The sequence below is a fragment of the Podarcis liolepis genome (genome assembly GCF_965112155.1).
Source record: "Podarcis liolepis genome assembly, chromosome: 10".
Lineage (NCBI taxonomy): Eukaryota > Metazoa > Chordata > Lepidosauria > Squamata > Lacertidae > Podarcis > Podarcis liolepis.
In genome coordinates, this window is record NC_139562.1 from 16,965,827 (window position 1) to 16,988,217 (window position 22,391).

Here is a 22,391-nt window from a genome sequence, read left to right on the forward strand (position 1 = left end):
TTAATTGCAATGTTTAGTTTATTTCTTAGTTGCAGCCTTGTTAAGGGTCTTTTTATAGATTGTAATTGTTCTACTGATGATTCGTTAATTATTCTGCATGATTTATGCTGCGTTTGTGATGTTCTGTGATGTTACTTCTTGTTTGTAAGCCACTTTGGGACTCCTTCCAGTGAAGAGCAGCGTAGAAATATAATAAATCATATCTCAAGCCTGTGTTTCGCAACTTCACGGAAGTGGTGGGCTTTGGGTGATGTGTCCTCAAAATGTAGAGCAGATGCTGTAGTCTAGGGGGCTGTGCAATGGAGAGCCCCCATTGCCTTTTAGATGCAGAGTGCAAGGTTAAGATCATAAGGAGAGTCCTGCTGAATTAGGCCAGTGGCCCATCTAGTCCAAAATCCTCTGGAAAAACAATCTCTCAAATGACCTGTTGATGGCACTTTACCATTGTACTGTTGAGAGTGTATTAACTTATGGTCTGTGTGTGTGGTTTGGGAGCTGCACGGTCAGGGAAAAAACAATGCTGTCCAGGGTTGTAAAGACTGCGGAGAGAATAATTGGGTTCACTCTTCCCACCTTGGATCAAATCTATGCTGCTAGGTGCCATAAGAAAGCTGCAGAGATAGCGCAGGATAGTGCGCACCCCGGAAATGATCTCTTTCAGCTTCTGCCTTCTGGAAGAAGGTACAGGGTTATAAAGAGTAGGACTAGCCGCCTGAGAAACAGTTACTACCCAAATGCGATTTTGGTTTTAAACGCAGTGTAAGGAGTCTCTATGGGAGTATATTGTATTAAAAATGGGGTATCAGAGTTTGTAGGGGGCTAACCAGGTTGGGATAGCTGGGATAGCAGGCTTGTTGGGTTTTGAATGCTTTGTGTAGATTTTTCATTTTCGTTGTTCTGTATGGGACAATGACATTAAAGATTATCGTATCGTATTGCATCCTGTTCTAATGTGGTCAGTAGCCAGGTGCCCCTGGGAATCCTGCAAGCAGGACCTGAATGCAACACCCCTCTTCCCACTTGGGATTCTCCATCCATCTGCAATGCCTAATAGACATGGACCAGCGAAGGTTTCCACTACCCCAAACCCTGCAAAAAGTGGTCCTAACCATCTTTTCCTCCCTTGCCTTGACCGCTATCTGGAATCAGAGCAGAGGCGCTTAAACGTGTGCGTGACTTCAAAGGGGGAACACTTACCTTATTGGGTGTCCCCGTGCCAGAAGGTGACGAGAACACGTTGCCTTTTTCCCACATGCTTTTGATGTTTCGGACTCCCTCGGCAGGAACTGGGAGGTCAGAGGCTGCTGGCTTGGCGGCCTTTGCAGCTTTGGTGCCCTGCAGGAAGAAGCCAGTCAGTCTCCAGGCCAAATCAGATGTTCCTTCCATTGCATAGTGAGCAGCTATGATTTTTCCTGGTATGTCCCACGGAGGACCTTACGGTCTTCAAACAAAAACATCTTGGAGGCCCCGGGCCACAGGGAGGTTAGCCTGGCCTTAACCAGAGCCAGGGCTTTTTCGGCTGTGGCCCCTCTGGTGGAACGCTCTGTCACAAGAGACTAGGGCCCTGCAGGACTTGACATCTTTCCGCAGGGCCTGCAAGACAGAGCTGTTCCACCAGGCCTTTGGCCAAGGCACAGTCTGACCCCCTCCTTTGGTAACCCTCACAGAACTCTAGCCCAATGGTTGCAATCAATTTGATTTGAAATGATTTTAGAATGCTGTGTTACTTTTATTGTTGTTAGCCACTCTGAGCCCAGCTTCGGCTGGGGAGGGCGGAATATAAATTTATTATTATTATTATTAAATTCCATTTGCAGAGGGATCTATGGTGCACCAGTGGGAGGGGTTTTCCCTAAGCACCACAGCCATGTTGGGGGCAGGGGAGCACTTTGCTGTGAATGCTGCTGGGGAGAGAAAAATTAAATCTACTCTTGAGTGGTCATCCAGGGATTTGAGGCAAAGTGGCATCAGTATGTGGACAACACTCACTTCTGTTTTTCTGTACCATTTATGTTAGGGAAAGCTGTGCAGTTGCTTGCTTAGTGTCTGGAGGTGGGGATGCAGAGGGAGGGAACTGAATCCAGACATAGGGTCATGTGTGTGGGAGTGCCCAGCTGCCAATCATCAGACACCATGCGATTCTAATTCACATGCTGAGGCTACAAAGAATATGTTCTAAGTATGCTTCTGATCCTTCCTTTGCAGTCACCGCTTGAATTCAAAAATAATTAAGCTGCATCTGCAAAGATTCTCCCTCTAAGGATGCTTTCAGTTCTTCCTTTCCAGCTTAAAGTTACAGTATTCAAGCACTCGGAGAATAACCAAGATTTCAACAAAAGGGACTGGGAGGGAGTGGCTGGGTCCAGACATAACATAAAACCGTGGATTGTGCTAACCATAGTTAAGAACCCACACTGTGGTTTGCTCTTCCAAACAAACAATAGGCAAACCATGGTTGTGAGCTTGGCCCCAACTATGGCTTTCAATAATCTGTAGATTCAGATTCTACATCAAACTGTGGTTAGTACAAGTTGTTCTTTACAAACCAGCTTCAGGCTGAGATTTCTGTTTTGGGTTTATTAACACTAAACACATGGGTTTGTAGGCAGACTTTGGGTTCAGATGTTTAACCAATTTCACTAAGCAAACCATGGTTTTGTGTTTCATCCAAGTTTACTCTTCCCTGGGCCTGGAGCCCCAAGTACATTTTCTGGGCCTTTCCAGCAGGCAACCAGAAGAACCCAATACATCCTGAAGCTGAAATAAGCTCACCTCAATTGCACTAGTGTACTGCTCCAACCTGCTGTCTATCTTGGAGACGACTGGAGTCGTGTGGGTAGGTTTCATTCCACTATGTAAAAAAAATTAAATAAATGGGGGGGAAAGTTACTCGCTATTGCTGGGCACCGAATTTTTACAATGCTCTTGTTGCTACAGCAAGGGTCTTTTACCTCTTTTGGGCAGATTTGTTCAAGAACTCTGCACGTTCTTCTATCTAGAAAAGAAGAAAAAAGTCAAGTAAAATAAAATTCAAGGTTTGCTAAGGCAACAGAGCCAGGTGTAAAGAGAAAAAGCTGAGTGATCAGCAAAGATGCACTAAACAAAACAGTAGCACAACACACAACACCACCGCAACAAGATGAGGTGACCATGGAGGGGAAGGAACTCATGGCTAGTTAGGGCCTCCTGTGGATTCTGCAGTTCCGAAAGCATGGGAGTCTCTTAGAATCATATACTTGTAGAGCTGGAAGGGACAATTAAAATATGCAATAAAACAAACCCAAACAAACCCAGTAACTCCCTCCCACAAGCACATTTAAAAGGAGATACTGTATCTGGAATCTACGTGCAAGGAGTAATTGCATGCCGGGTAATTCACTTGCATGATAATGTCTGACTGCAGAATCGGAGCACCTGAACTGTTGCTCAGATGGAAGTTTGGGGTTGCAGATGGCCACAAACGCAGTGCTTTTCACCGCCACAAGATGGCAACGTAACACAGAGAGAAGGATATAAAGGTCAAGGGACCCCTGACCATTAGGTCCAGTCGTGACCAATTCTGGGGTTGCGGCGCTCATCTCGCTTTGTTGGCTGAGGGAACCGGCGTACAGCTTCCGGGTCATGTGGCCAGCATGACTAAGCTGCTTCTGGCGAACCAGAGCAGCACATGGAAACGCCGTTTATCTTCCCGCCGGAGTGGTACCTATTTATCTACTTGCACTTTGACGTGCTTTCGAACTGCTAGGTTGGCAGGAGCAGGGACCAAGCAACAGGAGCTCACCCCATCGCGGGGATTCAAACCTCCGACCTTCTGATCAGCAAGTCCTAGGCTCTGTGGCTTAACCCACAGCACCACCCACATCCCTTGTCTTACTGCAGAATTGAGCACCTTAACTGTTGCTCAGATTGGAAGTTTTGGGTTGCAGATGGCCTCAAACGCAGTGTGCTTTTCACCGCCACAAGATGGCAACATAACACAGAGAGAAGGATACAGTTCCCCTACAAATCCCTCAATTCTCTCCCTCTTTCAAGCCTTCTCAGGGTTGTTTCAAAAATCATGTATTTCCAACAAGGATAATAGTATTTCAACATAGTGGAGAAAATATACAAGCCACATGAGTAGCAACCACATATAGTTACTTGTTTTAATCCACATGTATGCGCTAGAAAGCCATGGCTGAATGCAGAGAAATATGCAATCAGAACGTAACCATAATTTGCACACTCTCAGTGCTTTTTGTATCTACATCTATATCTCTATGGGAACTTCCTTGTGAGGAAATCGATCACATCTGAAATGGCCAGCCATTTTGCTCTTCTTGTCTGGCTGGTATTATTTGCCCTCCTCTGCGCCTATATATTCATGTTTTTCTTTAACTGAGAACCACTAAGAGATACCTGCTTGGAGAATGATAAACATGGCAGTATGCTTTTCTGTCAGACCACCCAGTTTATAGGGATCCTTGAGGAATTCAATAATTCCAGCATGGACGGACCTGACTGCACATCCCAGATTAATTTGCAGATTGGAATTTAGCAATTCATCCGATTCCTTTACTCTCTGGATGTCCCATATTTTGCCACAAACACGCATACACACCAAGGTTTTAAATGTGCAATTTGAGAGAAAACACTTTCTGAGAGAAAATGCATTTAAAATAATCAGCTAAATGCACGCTTTCGTGCTTTTAAAAATAATAATCATAGCTTAAGGCGGAAACAAGACAGAACAGACTTGTGAGTGAATACATGCAAAAGTAAAATGGACTGGAAGCCAATGGATTAAATCTCTACTCCAGAGGTGGATAACCTGTGATCCATCTCCAGATGTAGCTGAACGACAACTCCCGCTGTTGCAAATCACTGGCTATGCTGGCTGAAGCTGCTGGGAGTTGTAGGTCAGCAGCACATGGAAGGTCACAGGTCAAGCACGGCATGGGAGCCCTTTTCCTCCCCGAGGGCCGCATTTCCTAGTGAGGAACTTTCTGGGGGCCACATGCAGGTGGAGGAAGCAGAGCCAAGTATGGACAGAGCAGCAGGTTTGAATCTCTATCTTTGTACAGTAGGTTATGTTTTAGCAATAGCTCAGTTGGTAGAGCATGAGACTCTTAATCTCAGGGTTGTGAGTTTGAGCCCCATGTTGGGCACACTAAAAATTTTAGTCAAGAGATTGTAAGGCTTCTGTCCACACGAACCTGCATGACTGCTAAGGTTTTCCTCCGGGGCTCTTGCTTTAAGAAGTATGATGGGTATCAGTAACTCATGAGAGGGCCTTTTTAGTTGCAGCACCCCAAGTTTTTGGCTTCAAGGAAACACTGTTTTATCTGCCCAGGATTATTGTGATGCTGTGTTTTTTACATAACTTTTTAAATTGGTTTGCATCTCTACCTGCTGTTGGAGTTTTATGCTGTTTGCCTTTTGTGGTTTGTATTGTGTTTATTGTTGCTTGTAGTTTTTTAATGGTTGGCTGATAAATGGGATGAGCAAACAAACAAATTAAAATCTGCTTTGTAATTTGCAGGTTTGCACACTGGGGTCACCAACCTGGTGCCCTCCAGATGTTGCTGGACTAGAACCCCTGACCTCCCCCCCCCCAAAAAAAAAAACATGGACCATGTTGGGTGGGGCTGATGGGAGTTGGGAGTCTGACAACCTCTGGAGGGAACTACATTGACTGCCCCTGGCCTATAAAAAATGGGAGAAAGAAAATGTATTTGAAGGAGTTGATCAAGCTGAGCACAAGATTATTCACAAGAAAACAGATGTCACTGCACAACACCAGCATGCTCACGACTTAGAAATGTTATGGGCACATACGGTAAACAGAATTACAAAATAGATCTGTAAAACAAGACAGAAAGCAGGAGAGATCTGTAAAAACAAGCAGCAATCTGTAAAACAAGACATCAAAAGCAGAAGGTGTTATGATCTCTCTAAATCCGAATTCCAAACCCAGCCTGTTTCTTTCTCTCTCAGTCTGAATTTTACATCCTGTTCAATTTAAAACTATAGGGTTTAATGCACTGTCCTTTTAATATCAGCGGCAAAACTCTTGTTGCTGTTAATGGTTCTGTGCAGCAGAGACAGATTTCTGTTTTGAGTGCAAGCAACACACACATGCCAGGTTTCACAAGGCAGCACATAAGAATCTTCCTCTGGGAAGCATCAGCAATGAAAAAGAACAACAGTAACAGTAAAAGCTACTCTGCAGCTTCCTATTTTTTATTTTTATTTTTTTGAGGAAGCCCAAAGTCAACTCCAGATGTGGATTAAGCTGGGAATGAAGAGAACCGGTCAAGGAAGGGCGATATCTCCTTTCCAAATTTGTCGGAATCTACAAACAGTACTTATGAGAGCCCATCTAGATGAGCATTTTCCGTTTCAATTAAAACAGCTCTGCAGAGTCTGGCACACAGAATCCCACCGAACATCTGCTATCAGATCCTCTAAAGCAGTAGCAGATGACATGGAGCATCACGCCCCTGACCGCCTTCTGGCAGAGTGGCTGCTGCGTACTGGGATGAAGGGCGAGGCAGGCATGCAGTAGGTGCAGTGCAAACGTGCCAGCAGGAGCACTGGTTTGGCTCTGCTGGCCCTTTTGCACAGCCCCAACCTTGCCCTCTCCCATCCTAGTATGCAGCAGCAACTCAGCTGGCGTAAGGTCGGGTGAGTGGCATAGCCCAACCCTGCTGTCCACTGCTGCTTCTAAGCTTCAGAAACTGGAGATAGCAGGGACTGAGACCTTCTGCATGAAAAGCACGTGCTTTGCCACTGAGCTATGATCTCTTACGATTGTCTGATGAGGCCTTGTAGGTGGCATTGCCACGAGCGGCTGACCTGTAACTGACCTGAGAGCTAGTGTGGTATAGTGTTTAAGAGCGGTAGACTCGTAATCTGGGGAACCGGGTTCGCGTCTCCGCTCCTCCACATGCAGCTGCTGGGTGACCTTGGGCTAGTCACATTTCTTTGAAGTCTCTCAGCCCCACTCACCTCACAGAGTGTTTGTTGTGGGGGAGGAATGGAAAGGAGAACGTTGGCCGCTTTGAGACTCCTTCGGGTAGTGATAAAGCGGGATATCAAATCCAAACTCTTCAACAGGATAGCAAATTCGGCAAGCAAAGCTTTTCTTCTTCACATTGCTACATCCATGAAATATAGTCGGAGTCGCGTAGTGATTTCATGCTCTTTATTGCAGCTCGTAAAACAGTGAATGAATCCCCCTCCCAAAAAAACCTCTGGCTTTATATACATTATTTACAAAATAGGTCCTGTCTGATTGGCTGATTCTGCTTCCCTCCTAGAGCCTGATTGGTCTTCTCCTGCAAGCCAATCAGTTGTTGCATTCTAGGATCCTACCTGCCTATTGTTCTAGGATCCAAGCTTAGTACATAACGCCCCACGTGCTGCTGCTGTTGATGGTGGTGGGAGAATACGTCGTATCTTTTTGGTCACAAAGCACAGAGCACCAAAACACACACACACACAAAAGTTGGTAACCTTATTCCCGGAGGGTCGAGCTCAAGACAGAACCGTGAGCAGTAAAGACTTTGCAGAGTTATAAAGCAAAAGTGTTTATTTGAATGTGGCCTGGACACTCCCTCCAAAAACTAAATAAGGGAGGCGGGATGCAGCCAAACCATACCTTTAAAGAGAGGCGGTGTCTTGCGCCCAAGAGGGGGTTTGGAGAGCGCATGGCTCGGCCTCCTCGGCCCCCTCAACATCAAGGGGGCTTGGCACCCTGCCAGCAGATCTTGAGGGGGCCGAAGACCCCTCTGCCTTCAGGAGTCGGTGCACCTGTTTTCAAAGCACATTCAGCAAACATTTAAAGCATCTTGCTTCCTTCAAAGAATTGCGGGAACTGTAGCTTGTTAAAGGTGCTGGCGATCATATAGGCCTGTGAAGAGAAAACTTCCTTCTGCCCAGGATGTGGCAGAAAGAAGCTATGTGCTTTAAATGTGTTGAAAGTGCTTTAAGCATGATCTCACCGTCATGTTGGAGTGAGCCAATAGGCAAGGCCTGTACTGTTGCTTTGAATTTTTGTATAGCAATCAGAATTTTTAGATGCTATCAGCAGAACCAAGGAAGAGGAAAAGGCATTATTTCCACACCTACTTCGCAAGTGAAATAGGGGATACATTTCATCAAACCTGGATTACGGACACTAGGAGCCAGCTGAAATTCCTCCTTGACCTGCAGTTAACCCTTCACATGGACCCAAGGAAGCCTTACCTTGAGAGAGGAACCTTTTGGGGTGAAACATTTGAACGGCTTCTTGTCTTCGCTCTGGGCTTCCTCGGGCATCTTCTGGCGTTTCTCGGCAGCTTCCGCCCTTCTCCTCTCAATTTCTTCCTTCAGCCGCCTCTTCTCTTCCTACCAAACTCACAATATGTAGTGAATGAGTAGCTTGTAGCTCATTTTCATGTTTACGTCTCTCTCTCTCTCACACACACACGAATTCAGGACAGCAGTTAACACAGCTGCTTCAGCAAAGCCACCGCTAGAGTATGGCGCAATACAATGAAGTAACAGCATAAATCTATATATCAATGGAAAGATAATTTAATGAAGAATGTAATGCAACAAAGTTTGTTCAGTTATCAGTATTCTATCAAAAGTTATATCCAAATAACCAGAAAAAAGGAAGCACAACTTGCTTAGGATGATATGCAGCCGCTTTCCTTCATTTGAATGTAGCCAATGAGCATGAGTGTTTAGAGAGCCAATCAGGTGTCATCTTGTTTTGGCAATGATCCAATCAGGTCAGAGTAGGATTCAGCTACTGATGTTATGTACCAGAGCTGAGAGGAGGACATTTGTCAGTGTGTTGTGTGATTGCTATCAAGTTGGTTGGGGTTTTTTGTTGCGTTTTTGTTTTGCTTTGTTTATTTTGTTTTTTGGTTCTTTCATTTAGTTAGCTTGTACAGTGGTACCTCGCAAGACAAACGCCTCGCAAGACGGAAAACCCACTAGACAAAAGGGTTTTCCATTTTGGAGGCGCTTCGCAAAACGAATTTCCCTATGGGCTTGCTTCGCAAGACGACAGCCCATAGGGAAATCTCAGGGACAGCGGGGAAGCGCAGCGCGTCTTCCCCACTGTCCTCGGACCTCCTCCGAAGCCTGGCGGCGGGGCGAGGACACCTCCTCCCGCCGCCGCCCGGCTTCGGAACGGTGCTCCGAAGCCGGGCGGGGGGGAGGGAACACCTTCTGAAGGCGGGGGGGGGGCGAAAGTCTTTGCTCCCCCCTGCCTGCCTGTCCCGGAGGGCTTTTGAAGGCAGGGGGGGAGCAAAGACTTTCACCCCCCGCCCGCCTTCAGAAGAGGTCCAGGACCTCTTCTGAAGGCTGGCGGGGGGCGAAAGTCTTTGTCCCCCCTGCCTGCCATCCCAGGGGCTTTTAAATCACCCCAGACAGCGGAGAAGTCCTCCGCTGTCCCGGGGCGATTTTAAAATGCCGCCCGCCAGCATTTTAAGATCGCCCGGACAGCGGAGAAGTCCTCCGCTGTCCCGGGGTTTTTTAAAATGCTGGGGGTGGGAAGAAAAGCCCTTGTCCCCCCCCCAGCCTTCAGAAGAGGTCCGGGGACAGACTGTCCCCGGACCTCGTCTGAAGGCAGTTTCCCTAGGAACGCATTAATTGATTTTCAATGCATTCCTATGGGAAACCGTGCACCGCAAGACGAAAAACTCGCAAGACGAAGAGACTTGCGGAACGAATTAATTTCGTCTTGCGAGGCACCACTGTATAACGTAATAAAATTAAAGAAATGGCGCAAAGAGTTGGCTGGTCACCCAAAAAGTGATGTAAACTAGTACTGTTAAGTGAACAAGGCTACAGTTATGAAGAAATTAGAAGAAAAATTGGTGGGAACTTAACCAAAGGTGGCATTTCTATGCTAGTGTATACAGGCATCCATGAAGACAGGAGTCAGGCTACAGTGGAAACTGCACTTCCTTTAATATTGTTGCAATCACCCATACACAATAAAAATTAAGACCTAAGGACAAACCCCGATACATCACACCAGAGGATTATCTAAGTCTGGCAAGCATCTCTCAAGGACTGAGGCTGTGGGCCCAGCCTGAAGTGGCTGTTCAGAGCACTGATTGGTTAGGAGAATGTGACATCACAAAGCACCTTCTCTGTTCTTGCAGGGGGTTCATCTAGATGACCCTTGGGGTCCCTTCCATGATTCTCCACAGAGCAGTTTTTCAATTTAAAAGCAAACAATTGGGATCTATCCGTTCCTACCCCTGCGGTAAATTTCTGTATCTTCCCCACGCCCAGCTAGAACTGTAGCAAGGGAACAGAATTCCTGACCGTCCTGTGGCACAACAGTAAAAAAGGCAGGATAATCCATAGATTGCAAGTATAACTTAGGAAGAGAAGAACTCATTTCATTGTTTTATTATTTTGTAAGCTGCTTTGAGGAAGTTGTTGCTGTTGCTTACAACCGAGCGGTGTGCAAATTTGGTGAAATAAGTAATGAAACGAACCAACAATATTGCAAGCTTTGAAAGAGCACCTCGTACAATACAATTATCTCTTGAGAGGAGTATTTCCCTTAAAGTGTATTTCAATATTAGTCACTGGTTGCCTCATTTTTTGGAATGTGCTGCTGTCTTTCGTTAAAGCCATGGGGTTTTAGGAGGTAGACGCTCAGTTTTAAAAGGCAATTACCCTCCGTTTAAAGAGCTTATTCCAAACCAGATTTTTCCATTAAAGTAAGTCTGAGTCACAACACCACCAGAAGGATCTTTGCCAAAGGAACAGAGCAACCTAATTCAGAGATGTACAACCAGAAGCTAGGCACAATTCTTAGGTCCAATTGAGATATTTACCCAAACCAATGATCCTGTTCTTATGGCAGAAAGCTGGGCAGTTCATCCCACACCATGCTCGGGATATAGTGTGCAATGCCACTGCTCTACAAAGACACCCATGCACACAGAGGGTCAAAGTGCCTACCCTTTCCCTGTCAATCAGTGTAGACAAAACTTATGTAGATGCACCAGTGGAATCTCTCCATATGAGGCAGTTTCCTCCATCAACCACAACAATGTTCTGAATACATCAGGCTTTATCAACCTCGGCCCTCCGGACGTTTTGAGACTACAATTCCCAGCATCCCTGACCACTGGTCCTGCTAGCTAGGGATCATGGGAGTTGTAGGCCAAAAACAAGGCTGAGGAAGCCTGGAATATACATCAAGCAGCTATTACCTCCTCCCGAGTTTTTCTTTCTGCCTCCTCCTTCTTCTTCCTCTGCTCCTCCTCTTCCAGAATCTTCCGGCGCTCTTCGCGCTTCTTCTTCAGCTCCTCCAGCTCCACGGCTGCCTCCTGTTGTTTCTGTTTCATCTTCTCGAACTCTTCGCTCTCGTTTTCGCCTCGGCGACGGCGCAGCTCCTCCACCCGCTTGCCAGCCTCCACGTGGGACACTGGCTTGGCTTCTTCAGAATCTGGGGTGGTTTTGAGGCCTGGGCGGCTGGGAGAGAAAGAAGCAAGCGACAGTGAGGAAGAGTATTCTGTAGCTTGTCGGGACTGGCACTGTGAGGCTCAATCTAGAAATGATGCAAAATGGATGGCAGAGACCGCTGTACCCTGAACTGGACCACTTCAGAGCACAGAATGGGGTGTCGTAGCTTTCAATTCTCTTGTACATTTTTAAAAGAAGAAGAAGAAGAGTTTGGATTTGATATCCCGCCTTTCACTCCCTTTAAGGAGTCTCAAAGCGGCTAACATTCTCCTTTCCCTTCCTCCCCCACAACAAACACTCTGTGAGGTGAGTGGGGCTGAGAGACTTCACAGAAGTGTGACTAGCCCAAGGTCACCCAGCAGCTGCATGTGGAGGAGCGGAGACACGAACCCGGTTTCCCAGATTACGTGACTACCGCTCTTAACCACTACACCACACTACTCCCTCAATATAATAAACCAGCACATCAGGGAGAATGTTTCTTGCCTAGCTCTCTCCCTAGTATGAAAGTATACTATGCACTTTTTACACGAGAGAGCACTGTAAATAAAACCCTGCCACTTGCAGTCTGAAGTCCGGACACTGAGTTCCAGCTCCGAGGGCCTTCTGGTGGTTCCCTCACTGCAAGAAGTAAAGCTACAGAGAACCAGGAGAAGGGTCTTCTCGGTGGTGGCGCCCGCCCTGTGGAATGCCCTCCCATCAGATGTCAAGGAAATAAACGACAATCTGACTTTTGGAAGACATCTGAAGGGATGTCTTCCCTGTTTAGGGAAGTTTTTAGTGTTTGATGTTTTATTCTTTTTATTATTATTATAAATATTCTGTTGGGAGCCACCCAGAGTGGCTGGGGAAACCCAGCCAGATGTGCGGGAAATAAATATATTACTATTATTATTATTTATTATATATGTATGGAAGTGAGAGCTGGACCATAAAGAAGGCTGATTGCCGAAGAATTGATGCTTTTGAATTATGGTGCTGGAGGAGACTCTTGAGAGTCCCATGGACTGCAAGAAGATCAAGCCTATCCATTCTTAAGGAAATCAGCCCTGAGTGCTCACTGGAAGGACAGGTCCTGAAGCTGAGGCTCCAATACTTTGGCCACCTCATGAGAAGAGAAGACTCCCTGGAAAAGACCCTGATGCTGGGAAAGATGGAGGGCACAAGGAGAAGGGGACGCCAGAGGACAAGATGGTTGGACAGTGTTCTCGAAGCTACCAGCATGAGTTTGACCAAACTGCGGGAGGCAGTGGAAGACAGGAGGGCCTGGCATGCTCTGGTCCATGGGGTCACGAAGAGTCGGAGACAACTAAACGACTAAACAACAACTATAATTATATTATTATTATTATTATTTGGTAGAATCCAGAATTCTACCAGCTCGTTCTGTTTTAATGGGAAGACTGGTCCTCACTTAAGCATCAGGGAATCCATGATATTTTCCTTGGTCCTCTCTGAAGCATGTGGCTACTGAGGAAAATTCCTTTTCGGTGGTGGCAGCCTTGACTTTGGAATGATTTTTGCAGGCAGCACCTATTTTGATGACACCAGGCAAAAATTCTCTTTATCAGGCCTTTTATCCTTACCTGTTTTACCTCTGCTGCTGTGCTTATGCTGCCCTCCTTAGATTTGCTGCTTTTAGTATAGTCGATGTATGTTTTTAATTGTTCTCAGTACGTTTCTGAATTATTTATTTTTTGCAAGCTGCCTTGGGTATTTGTTTGTCGGGGATGGGGAGAAAATATATAACCGTTTCATTGCACTTGTGTGTTTGCTGTACTTTATACATTTAATGCATATATGCATTAACACACACGCACACACGTATTGTTTTATTATTGCTTGTTTTTTTTAAAAAAAATAGTGTACATTGCAAGTGTCAAAAGCATGGGAAACAAAATGCAGTAAATCAATCAATATTCTTTGAGCCTCTCAGGACTTCCCTTCACACTGTATCTTTATATGGCTCAAACATGATTGATTTAGCTTTGCAGTCGTATGCAGCTTCAGGGGTCATCTTTACAACCCTAAATAGCTTCAGCTTACAGAAATGGAGGCTTGTGAGTGGCGTTTACAATAGCATCTCATCTACTGAAAGGGCCACAGGGGAAACGAGCGGGAGATTGAAACAGAACAGCTGGTGAATCCAACCTCCACAGTAAGTAGAGCAGGGTTGATTTCCGAGGGGCACATTGAGATGGGGCCGCAAGAGGCATCTGAGAACGTGCGGTGAATCTGGGCAGATCGTAAGAGTAAGAGAAACGAGGTTCTGCCGCTGGCTCTTGAGCTGTGTTTCTCACGTGGTCAAAGTGAGCTCTCTCACCCTGTTGTCTGAAGTGTCCCAGTCCCGAGGCAAGTTTCTCTAGAGAACTTTCCTGCTAGTCGGGGGGGCAGAGAATGAGGCCAGCAAAATCCCCCCTCAAGGCAAAACCCTGCCGACATTCAGATCATGTGAATGTCAACCTACACCAAATCTGGGGCATTTGTTGCAACGTTTAATTGTTTATAACCTGATTGATTGATTTATTTACTTTTAATTTTACTTGATTTATATACCACCCTTCATCAGACGATCTCGGGGCAGTTCACAAGGTAAAAACACGAGATCAAAAGCACAAATAAATAGTTGGAACAGAAACACACTTGAAAGGCTGTAGAATATTCATCGGCCAAAGGCCTGATCGGAAAGGAATGTTTTCACCTGGCACCTAAAGATATACAGTGAAGGTGTCAAGTAAACCTCCCTGGGGCGAGTATTGCACAAACGGGGAGCCACTGCAGAAAAGGCCCCCTTGCCACCTTCCATATCTCTTGTGGAGGAGGCACACAAACAAAGGACTCAGATGATGAATACAGAGTCAGTTTATATTGTGAGGGACAGACCTTCCACCCCACCTTTCCTTCAAGATAGCACATATACTCCCCCCCCCCCCATTTTATCCTCACAACAACCCCGTGGCTGAGGTTAGGCTAAGAGGTAGAGACAGACTTTTAGAAGACATCTGAAGGCAGCCCTGTTTAGGGAAGCTTTTAATGTTTGATGCATTACTGTATTTTAGTATTTTGTTGGAAGCCGCCCAGAGTGGCTGGGGAAGCCCAGCCAGATGGGCGGGGTATAAATAATAAATTATTATTATTATTATTATTATTATTATTATTATTATTATTATGCCATGAGCTTCACAGCTGGATGGGCCTATCTGGTCCTAATCTAACACTCGAACCGCTTCACCACATTGGCAGACTCCAGCTCTTATAGCCAACTCACCGCTTACCTTTTAATTTCCTAAAGGATAAGCATTGCAGGCAGAAGCACCACGCCAACGTCTCTGCCCTGTGCAAATTGCCCAGTGCTTCACAGAGTAAACTGTGCAAGATTAAACTTTCCAGGACTCAGCTAAAGCCATGCAGGAGGCTAGACTTCTAGCCATTTCACTGCACTATTGACCTAACTGTTGTACTTGTTGCCAATGGGGCAGAGAAGTCACGGGGAACGAGAATGGGAACGCTAGCCAAGAGAGGATTTATATACAAATTGCAGATTAACAGGTTAGCGAGAAATCCTTTCAAGCCTCCCCTCCCATGTAAAAATGGCTTTTGTCTTTCCTACGGCACAGTTCATCCTGTTGCAGCCAAGACCCATTAAAGGCAACACCAGGCCCAAGTATAAACATGGCCCCCTTATGAGTGTATCTCTTACCTAAAAGCATTCTCCGTATGCTTAAGTTTGTGGGCAGGGAGTTCTTGGAAACGCTCCCCGTTCTGTGGCTTCGAGTCCGGAAATCCCTTCTTGCGATCCCAGCCGGGCTTAGCCTCTTCTTTGGGTGCTTTGTCCCTGATCAGCTTGCTGTCTTTTATCTGCTAGGGCGACATTGCGAAAATGAACCAATTACATCCCAGCACCCCAGAGGAGAGGCATCCCTCTCCTGCTTTCAGCAAGCAGATGATGAGCCATTAATCTTCTGCAGATGTTTTGCAGCAGGAGAACTTGTGGTCTGCCAGATGTTGCTGGGCTCCAGTCAGCCCCATCCAGCCATAGCCAATGGTCAGGGGTGATGAGAGTTATAATCCAACAACATTTCAAGGGCCACAGTTTCCTGATCCATGTTTTGCAGTGGCTCTTACAACAGGTGCGGGGAACCCAGGACCCTCCAGATGCTGCCGAACTACAAATCTCAGCATCCCAGGTCATTGGCCATGCTGGCTGGGGATGGTGGGAGCTCAGCAAGAGGGATTCATCACAAGTCTACCAAGCTGGAGGAAGGATCAACCCCCTTCCCCCCACTATTGGCCATGGACAATCCTGTTCCTGCACAAGTCCATTTAGGCAGTGTTGAAAGTTCTCCCCAACCCTGCAAAATCCAGAGCAGGTCAGGACAAAGAAAAGGCTTCACAAAACTGCACCTTGACTCAACTTTTTCCACCAGCACCACCATGTATTTTATACTTCTGGTGGAAGCAATAATAACCAACTCCACAGCCTCAGCTGCTGTTTGCCACATTTTTTTTCCCTCCTAGCATTCTCCGAGGAAGCACTGAATTCACTAAACAGTCATACCTCGGGTTACAGACGCTTCAGGTTGTGTTTTTTGGGGTTGCGGACCGCCAAAACCCGGAAGTACCGGAATGGGTTACTTCCGGGTTTCGGCGGTCGCACATGCGCAGAAGCACTAAATAGCGCTTTGCGCATGCGCAGACACACCACTGCGGGTTGTGAATGTGCATCCCGCACAGATCACGTTCGCAACCTGAGAGTCCACTGTAACTGGCTTTATGATGACGCTACAACCTGTCAATAAAATTACAGAAATGCCAGCCCCAACTTTGCTCTGTGCAAAAAGGATGGGGAAATTGGGGAGGCATTTCATCACACGCCCCTTGAAACTATAACTGGTCCCTGCTTTTTGTTATGTAGTGTAGTTTCACGCTGGGCCAACAGGGGGATACTGTATATAGTTTTCACTCAGGTCTGTAGATAGTTTTCACTCAGGTCCGCGCCAGTTATTTTAGGCGGGAACTCTGGGCTGTGGTGGTTACAATGTTGACAGCCGGCTGCCTATAAATACAGGCCGGCTGAGCTGTTCGCAGTCAGTTTTATTCCAGCTTACCATAATAAAGAGCTACTTGAAGAAATCGCTGTGCCGGCTGCTATGTCAACCCACGACTTAACACTGGCGACGAAGGTGGGATCGATGGACATCAGAGCACAGCCAGATGCGGCCAGCCTCTGAACTGAGCTGAATCACTGAGCTGAATCACAGAGCGAAATCACTGAGCGAAATCACTGGGCAGAACCAATTCAGAGCTGACTGTTCTGGCTAGAGCACTGTGTTCCATCCATCGCCCTTCACGCCGGCATCGGAATCATGGCTTCACTTGTGCCTCTACCGCCGTTTGCGCCAGCCTCTGAATCATGGGACTCCTACCTCGCTCGGTTCGACTGCTACCTCCAAGCCAACGAGCTGACAGCAGTATCAAAGGATCGGAAGCGGGGCCTATTCCTCAGCCTCTGTGGGCCTGAGGTGTTTGAGACGGCCCGAGCGTTGGTTGCGCCTGAAGCAGTCCAGGCAACACCATGGGACACGATCCAAGAGAAGCTCCGCAACCACTACGCACCAAAGCCGTCCAAGATTGCTGCCCGCCATGCGTTCTACCACCGGAACCAGGCAGAGGGGGAGTCAATCAACAACTACACCACCGCCCTGCGACAGGCTGCAATGCACTGTGAGTTCCGAGACTTAGACGATGCCCTGATGGATCGAATCGTCTGCGGGGTCCGGGACATCCATCTGCAACGGCGTCTCCTAGCCAAGCCAGACCTCACGCTACAGAAAGCCATTGAGGAGGCTGTGGCCTCAGAAGCTGCTGAACGCTCCGCCCAGGAGATCCGCAAGTCCAGCAGCCCGCGTCTTGCTAGGGAGCCAGTTCCGGTGCATCATGAAGAGGCCAGCAGTGAGGAGGCATCCTCCAGTGAAGACGATGACGTGCACCAGACAAAGCGGGAGCGCAGGAAGTTCCAACAGAAGTCCAAGGGCCAACCGGAATGTGCTGGCTGCGGAGGCAACCATTCCCGTGCCAAGTGTCGATTCAGAGACGCCATCTGTAGGAAGTGTTCCAGAAGGGGCCACATCGCTAAGGTCTGCCGATCGGCTCCGTCTGACACCCCCCCTTCATCGACTCGCAAGTCCAAGTCTTCACTCCAGTCTGCCAAGGAAAGTTGTTTCGCTCTCACCAACTGCCGCTGCCCGTCTGGAACCACGATTGGCCAAACCGACTCGCCTACGCGACGCAAGCTGAACGTCACGGTGCTCATTGAAGGAGCTCCATGTGACATGGAGATCGACACCGGGTCTGCCCTGTCCATCGTGTCATGGAGCACCATCAAAAGACTGGTACCCAGAGTGTCCAAAAGGCAACTCGACTCTCACCGCGTACACCTGAGAGACTACCAGGGAAACGACATTCCCGTGGTAGGCGTTGGCCGGTTCCGGATCGCCTTCAAGGATTTTTCGGGCCTGCTCCGGTTGGTGGTGGTCGAAGGTCAGCGGCCAAGCCTCCTAGGGCTAGACTGGTTTGATGCCCTCGGCCTGGAAGTCACCGGCATCAACTGCATCTCTAACGCAGAGACTGAGGGTCTGGTCAATGACTTTGCCGAGGTTTTTGACGGCACCTTGGGCCAATATACAGGTACGCCCATCTCCTTTAGCCTTGATCCACAAGTCGCCCCCATCAAGCTTAAGCCACGCCGGGTTCCCTTTGCTCTCAAGGCTAAGGTGGACGAACAACTGGACAAACTGATCGCCCAAGGAGTTTTGGAGCCGGTTGACCACGCAAAGTGGGAAACCCCCATCGTCACGCCTGTCAAGCCAGATGGGTCGGTGAGAATCTGCGCTGACTACAAGTGCACGATCAACAAGGCACTTCAGCAGCACGCTTATCCGGTTCCTGTTGTCCAACACCTGCTGCATTCCCTGGGTGAGGGTAAGGTCTTCGCTAAGCTGGACCTTGCCCAAGCCTATCAACAACTGCCAGTCGATGATGCCACTGCTGAAGCCCAGACGATCGTCACCCACCGGGGGGCATTCCGTTGCCGCCGGTTGCAGTTCGGGGTGAGTGTGGCTCCTGGCATCTTCCAAAGCCTTATGGAGCGTCTCCTGCAAGGGCTTCCGGGCGTGGTACCATATTTTGATGACGTCTTGGTGTCTGCAGACTCACACCAGCAGCTGTTCGAGCGCCTCCGTGCCGTGCTGACCAGGTTCCAGGAGGCCGGGCTCAAGGTAAAGAGGGAGAAGTGCCAGATCGCCGTTCCACAGGTAGAGTTCCTGGGCTATCTTATCGATGCCTCCGGTCTTCATCCAACCACATCCAAGATCCGCGCTATCCAGCAGGCCCCCACTCCAAAGAACAAAACGGAGTTGCAGGCATTCCTGGGGCTGCTGAACTTTTATAACATGTTCCTGCCCCACAAAGCCACAGTGGCTGAGCCTCTTCACCGACTCCTTAGCACTAAGACGCCTTGGGCCTGGGGTCATCGGGAGACGGCGGCCTTCAACGCGGTCAAGGCTCTCCTTTCTTCAGACAGTGTGCTGGTACAGTACAGTGAATCCAGGCCGCTGGTCCTTGCCTGCGACGCCTCACCTTTTGGCATCGGTGCTGTCCTTAGTCACCGTTTTCCAGATGGAAGAGAAGCACCGCTCGCCTACTTTTCCAGGACACTATCTCCGACGGAACGGAATTACAGCCAGCTCGACAAGGAGGCATTGGCACTTGTGGCTGGAGTGAAGAGGTTCCATGAATACCTCTATGGCAGGACTTTTGACCTCATCTTCCGGCAGCGCCTGTATCGGCTGCCACTGTGGCCTCCGCATCTGCCCAGGATCGCACCATCAGCCGGGTGCTCAACTGGGTGTGGAGGGGGTGGCCACAAGGGCCCTTTGCATCGGAGTTCCAGCCCTTCGCAACCAGACAACATGAACTCTCAGCTCATCGCGGCTGACTGCTGTGGGGAGACCGCGTCGTGATTCCCCAGGGACTCCGTCAGCGCGTCCTGGAGGCTCTGCACGTTGGCCACCCGGGAATTGTCAAAATGAAGGCGTTGGCTCGGTGTTACGTCTGGTGGCCTAATATGGACGATGCCATCACTGCCTGGGTGTCCGCCTGTCAAGCGTGCCAGGAGTCGAGGCCGGCACCACCGGCAGCTAAGGGACACACCTGGGAGACGCCAAAGACACCCTGGTCGAGGGTGCACATCGATCTGGCTGGCCCCTTTCACGGCCGGACCTTTATGGTAGTGGTGGACGCCTATTCCAAATGGCTGGAGGTCGCCCTGATGCCCTCCACCACTACCGAAGCTGTCATCCGGGTGCTGCGAGGCCTGTTTGCAACGCATGGGTGTCCTGATGTCCTTGTCTCTGACAACGGACCGCAGTTCACGTCAGGCACGTTTGAGCGGTATCTTTTGGGACTGGGCATCCGCCATGCCCTAACGGCACCCTTTCACCCATCCAGCAACGGGCAAGCGGAAAGAATGGTGCGCTCGACAAAAGAGGCACTGGCGCGCCTGGACCGGGGAGACTGGCATGAGCGGGTCGCCGAATACTTGTTCATGCAACACATCACCCCTCATGCGGCCACAGGGAGGAGTCCTGCTGAACTGCTTATGGGCCGCCGCCTCAGGTCACCGCTCGACCGGCTACACCCAGACTTTGCCGTGGCTGAACCCCCAGGCTGTGCCAACGCACCACGGTCATTTGTCCCAGGAAACCAGGTCTTTGCCAGGAACTATGTGGGGGACATCCCTTGGGTGCCAGCCACGGTAGTGGGAGTCACTGGACCTCGCTCGTACCAGGTGGCACTCGAAGACGGACGCTTGTGGCGACGGCACATAGACCAGCTTAGGCGCAGGGTTGGGGACTTGGACACTACCGAGGTGCCCCCAACTGCGCTTGCGGCTCCAGAAGAGACACGTACAGATGGCGAGGCCCCACCTACGCCTCCCTCACAAACTGCCAGCGTGGAGCCGAACCAAGCCGTTTCAGAACAGACTCAGACCACTCCACTTGCGGAGGCTCCACTCACAGCAGCGGATCCAGGGGAGTTGGTTCCAACGCCACCTAGGGTCGCACCACAGCCTCAGCGAGAACTGTGTGGCCCTCCGGACTTGGCTACCAGTCCCCGGCGGTCTGGCAGAGTTTCCAAGCGCCCAACTCATTTAAAGGACTATGTTGTTGGACAGGTATCACTGTTGGTCTAAGTATGGGAAATGTAACCGATATGCTTTTGTGCCTAATTGAACCATTACGCGTAGTGCTGTATATAAGGAAACCATTACGATTGTAACTAACGCCTTATCTCGGTGGGGAGGGGTGTTATGCAGTGTAGTTTCACCCTGGGCCAACAGGGGGATACTGTATATAGTTTTCACTCAGGTCTGTAGATAGTTTTCACTCAGGTCCGCGCCAGTTATTTTAGGCGGGAACTCTGGGCTGTGGTGGTTACAATGTTGACAGCCGGCTGCCTATAAATACAGGCCGGCTGAGCTGTTCGCAGTCAGTTTTATTCCAGCTTACCATAATAAAGAGCTACTTGAAGAAATCGCTGTGCCGGCTGCTATGTCAACCCACGACCTAACACTTTTTATTTTATTATTTATTAAATTTGCATACCACCCTGCATCCAGGGCGGTTCACAACAGAAAAAAATATATACAAAACGAGAACATAAGATACCTAATGAACCAAAACAAAAACAAACCAATAACCCCACCTCCCACAAACACATTTAAAAAGGTCATAGGATGGGAGGAGAGGAATGTTTTTGCCTGGCACCTAAAGATATGTAATGAAGGCACCAGGTGAACCTCGCTGGGGAGAGCATTCCACAAACGGGGAGCCACCGCAGAAAAGGCCTGCTCTTGTGTTGTCATCCTCCAGACCTCTTGTGGAAGAGCCACACAAAGAAGGGCCTCAAGGGAAGATGATGGTTCTTGCTCTGTGGGTTAGCCACCTGTGCTCAATGCCACAATTTGGATGTCCTGCTCCTGTCAAGGTGAGCCACTAACTCCTGTTCCCTGTGCCATACGCAGGTTATGGGTTTTAATGGCTTCAGGCTCACTCATGTAGGTGCAGACATGACTCCACCACACCTATAGGATCACAGAAAGCTGTTTTACATCAAGTCAAGACAACTGGTCTATCTAGCTCACTGCCAGTGCCTTCCCTGGATTTCAGACAGGGGTCTCTCTTCCCTGTCCTACCTGGAGTTGCCAGAGAATGAACCTGAGACTTTGTTCAAGCAAACCAGGTAGCCTGAGCTGCAGTCCTTCCCATATGCTTTGCACAAGCATATAAGCGGTTCTACTGCTCAGGTTGAGCTCCAATACCAAAGCCAAGCCAAGTGGAGTTCTTCTCTTTCACTGTGCAATTCTTGGCCTTGTGATATTCTCAGCCAGATGCAACATCCTTGCAAAGTCCTTCCCACCCCAAGCAGCATCATTTGGGATTAGCATCATTTATGTCCACGGCTGACAGCCTGACCCTACAGCACACTGAATCATCATGCCTGGATGCTCACTGGAACCGTGCAGCATTAAAAAAAAAAAACCTCTCTTCTGACACATAAGAGAAATTGTATTCTCAGGAAGAACATCAGTTAAACTAGCAGCCAAAGCGAACCTGAAATGGCAGTGAGCAAAAATGCAAATGTTCTCCCTTGACTCAACCGAGCAACCTTCACCATGCACAAATGCTAAAGTCTTTGAGAAAGGAATTTTGGAGATTGCCAAATATATTTGTAGGGGGGAGGTATGTCAAGATGGGTCTGCTACACATTTATTCCAATTTCAGGGTAGGAAGGAAACCCAGACATACAACAACATGGTGTTTCAACTGTTGCATCACAGCAGTTGCATCATTTGGGGGGTGGGG

General features: G+C 48.5%; 1 protein-coding gene across 1 annotated transcript in view; it reads right to left on the minus strand.

Moving 5' to 3' along the window:
• CALD1 (caldesmon 1) overlaps window positions 1-22,391 on the minus strand; it is a 195,499-nt gene that overhangs the window by 3,178 nt on the left and 169,930 nt on the right. Inside the window, exons 7-12 of the mRNA XM_083464294.1 lie at window positions 15,167-15,327; window positions 11,214-11,475; window positions 8,230-8,370; window positions 2,952-2,995; window positions 2,773-2,851; window positions 1,198-1,335 (exon numbers count right to left, since the gene is read on the minus strand). Coding sequence (XP_083320420.1) covers window positions 1,198-1,335; window positions 2,773-2,851; window positions 2,952-2,995; window positions 8,230-8,370; window positions 11,214-11,475; window positions 15,167-15,327 — 825 coding nt within the window. The remainder of the gene's footprint in view (window positions 1-1,197; window positions 1,336-2,772; window positions 2,852-2,951; window positions 2,996-8,229; window positions 8,371-11,213; window positions 11,476-15,166; window positions 15,328-22,391) is intronic.